The sequence below is a fragment of the Eimeria mitis genome, genomic scaffold (assembly GCF_000499745.2).
Source record: "Eimeria mitis Houghton genomic scaffold, Emh_scaff3896, whole genome shotgun sequence".
In the NCBI taxonomy this organism is placed as follows: Eukaryota; Apicomplexa; class Conoidasida; order Eucoccidiorida; family Eimeriidae; genus Eimeria; species Eimeria mitis.
In genome coordinates this window covers 1,377-3,609 of record NW_013572231.1, presented here as the reverse complement: position 1 = coordinate 3,609, position 2,233 = coordinate 1,377, and the positions used below count along the sequence as shown (strand labels likewise).

Sequence of the window (2,233 nt, the reverse complement as noted above, 5' to 3'; positions counted from 1 at the left end):
CTGCAGCTTGCCTGCATGTATGTGCATGAACAAGAGCAGCTGAAGAGACGTATGCGTTTACAACGTAACTTCTTCTGAATCTTCTGAAGTATCTTCGTAGTTTCTTTTCTTGGTAGAGGAACCTTATGCGTATCCCTCTCGAGCAGAGAAGGACCCTTTGATTTGAACCTCTTGGGACATCTTGTCTCTCCCTTTAAAACCCATGCAGACAAAATACATTTCTCGTGACTCTTGGCGACAAGCCCTAAAAACGAACACAAGATGCAACGCTGATTCAGTCGCTGAGTAGCGGTTAGTGCTGTTGCTTTCCTCAGAATTCAGTGGAGTTTTGAATGACACCCAGGTTTAAAAAATTACATCGCCCTATGTTATTATTTATAAAGCCATACAGCATAATATGATGTATTCTACGGTGTATACATCATGCAATGCATACTTTATAGTTTATTTAGTGCATGAGCACAGAGAAAGCCTCACCGCGGTTTAGCGGACGATACGCGAGTGAATCTACTCTTGAGGTATGTTTTGTAGTTCCCAGTTTCACTCCCCATGAAAATCTTGACAACAAAAGTCCCCCCGAGGCACAGAACCTGTACAATTCAGGCCAAGATGCCGGTTCACGTTGCAGTGTGAATGCATATGTGTAAACCCCACAGTAGATGTCTGAGTCTGTTCTGATGGTGTAGCAGCTGATACCTGCTCCATTAGGTCGGCGGCGTAGAGGCAAAGCTCCACAGAATTGAAGTGGTCGTCGTGTCTAATGCCAGTGCATGCTGGCGCCATATCACTCAACACAACATCTGCTTTTCGGTCTCCCAGCGCCTGCAGCACTGCATGCAGAGTCTTCGCGTCTCCGACCCTCCCTTGAATGAACTGCACATTCGGGAGCTGCATACAACAGACAATCATGATGGAGCGGGGCTTGACGAAGATGATGGCGGACGATAAGCGGGTCTTGTGTTTGCTTCCGTATTATTGTACTTAATTGCACTCTATCTAAATTAAATAGCCCTTTACTAGTATTAGGTATGTATCTATTTTCTCAGCACCCGTGCCTAGCTGCTTTAGTACCTGGAGGACTTACAGGGTCCATCTGGGCAACATCAACCCCAATGACGCGGGAAGTAGAGGGAGTTGAAGCCCCACCATTTGGCTGATCAGGGGATTCGTATCCTGCAACTAGACAGCGCTTTGCAGCTACTTGACACCACCCTCCTGGGTAACATCCCAAGTCAAGAACAACGCGGTCTTTCCTCAAAAAAAGATATTCGTCGTCAAGCTGCTTCAGCTTAAACGCTGAACGGCTTCGATAATCACACTGCAACACACAGAAGCAAACACAAATACCACTAACAGCTGTCTCCTTTACATCTGGCTGCGTAGCTGAGAGCTGCGTCGCCGCATCCACCTGCTAAGGGTGGTCGGCCGGTGACCGCAGCAAAACTGGGGTTATACGCAATGCGATGTGGGACTACACCAGTCAATGGAGTTGCACACGCTCATATCATAGGTGGCTGCGGCGTGTAGGCCAATCCTAGAAGCTAAGGCGGGGCAGATTCGGCTGGATACCTCTTGCGCGCGCTGGACGTAAGGATCTGTTATGTGACGGCGAATCCAATCTGAGCTGTGCTGTGACCGGTGGTTTCGTATCGCGGGGATAGCGGTGGCCAACGAGCGAACGCCATATTTGTTCAAGAAAGAAACGCTCATATTCCCGAGAGGCCGCATGCGGCGCGAACACACGAAAGGAATCGCTACTGGGCTGCTGTGTATCGACACCCCGGCAAGGTCTGGCAGCCGACCCCCTGCGCCCCGAATCATGCTGAAAATCTCTAGCATGTGCTCTTCTTCAATTTTAAATTAAATACGTACGGAAAATTAGACCCTAGAATCAACAGAAGGCCTCTCTAAACGGAACGGCCGCTCTGCGGCATCGCAAGCTAGAGCCCGTTCATCACTACATGGTCGCCCAATATGGAGGCTGAGTGTGCTTAAACCCACCGCATACACCAAAAAAGTGACATATCAACTCCTTAAAGTATTGAATTTAGTTCTAAATCCCCTTCCCTCCCTTTTGTTGTTCTCTGCGCTACTGGCTTCTCGGGAGCCCCCAGCCCCAGCATCTGCAGCTGAAACCAGGAGAGCCACTAAACGCCCGAAGGTGGACCACGCTGCATTACTCACGATATTTTTCCCGTATCCATTTATTGCTGCTCTGCTGCCGGGGCAACGA

General features: G+C 49.1%; 1 protein-coding gene across 1 annotated transcript; it reads right to left on the bottom strand.

The window, feature by feature from the left end:
- Positions 1–123: 123 nt before the first annotated feature.
- EMH_0070610 (ribosomal RNA large subunit methyltransferase J, putative) lies at positions 124–1,839 on the bottom strand (the record flags this gene model as incomplete). The annotated part of the gene is made up of 5 exons (XM_013498995.1): positions 124–244; positions 478–590; positions 697–888; positions 1,085–1,318; positions 1,570–1,839. 5 exons carry the CDS (start codon positions 1,837–1,839, stop codon positions 124–126), a joined length of 930 nt encoding a protein of 309 aa, XP_013354449.1.
- Between the last annotated feature and the right edge of the window lie 394 nt (positions 1,840–2,233).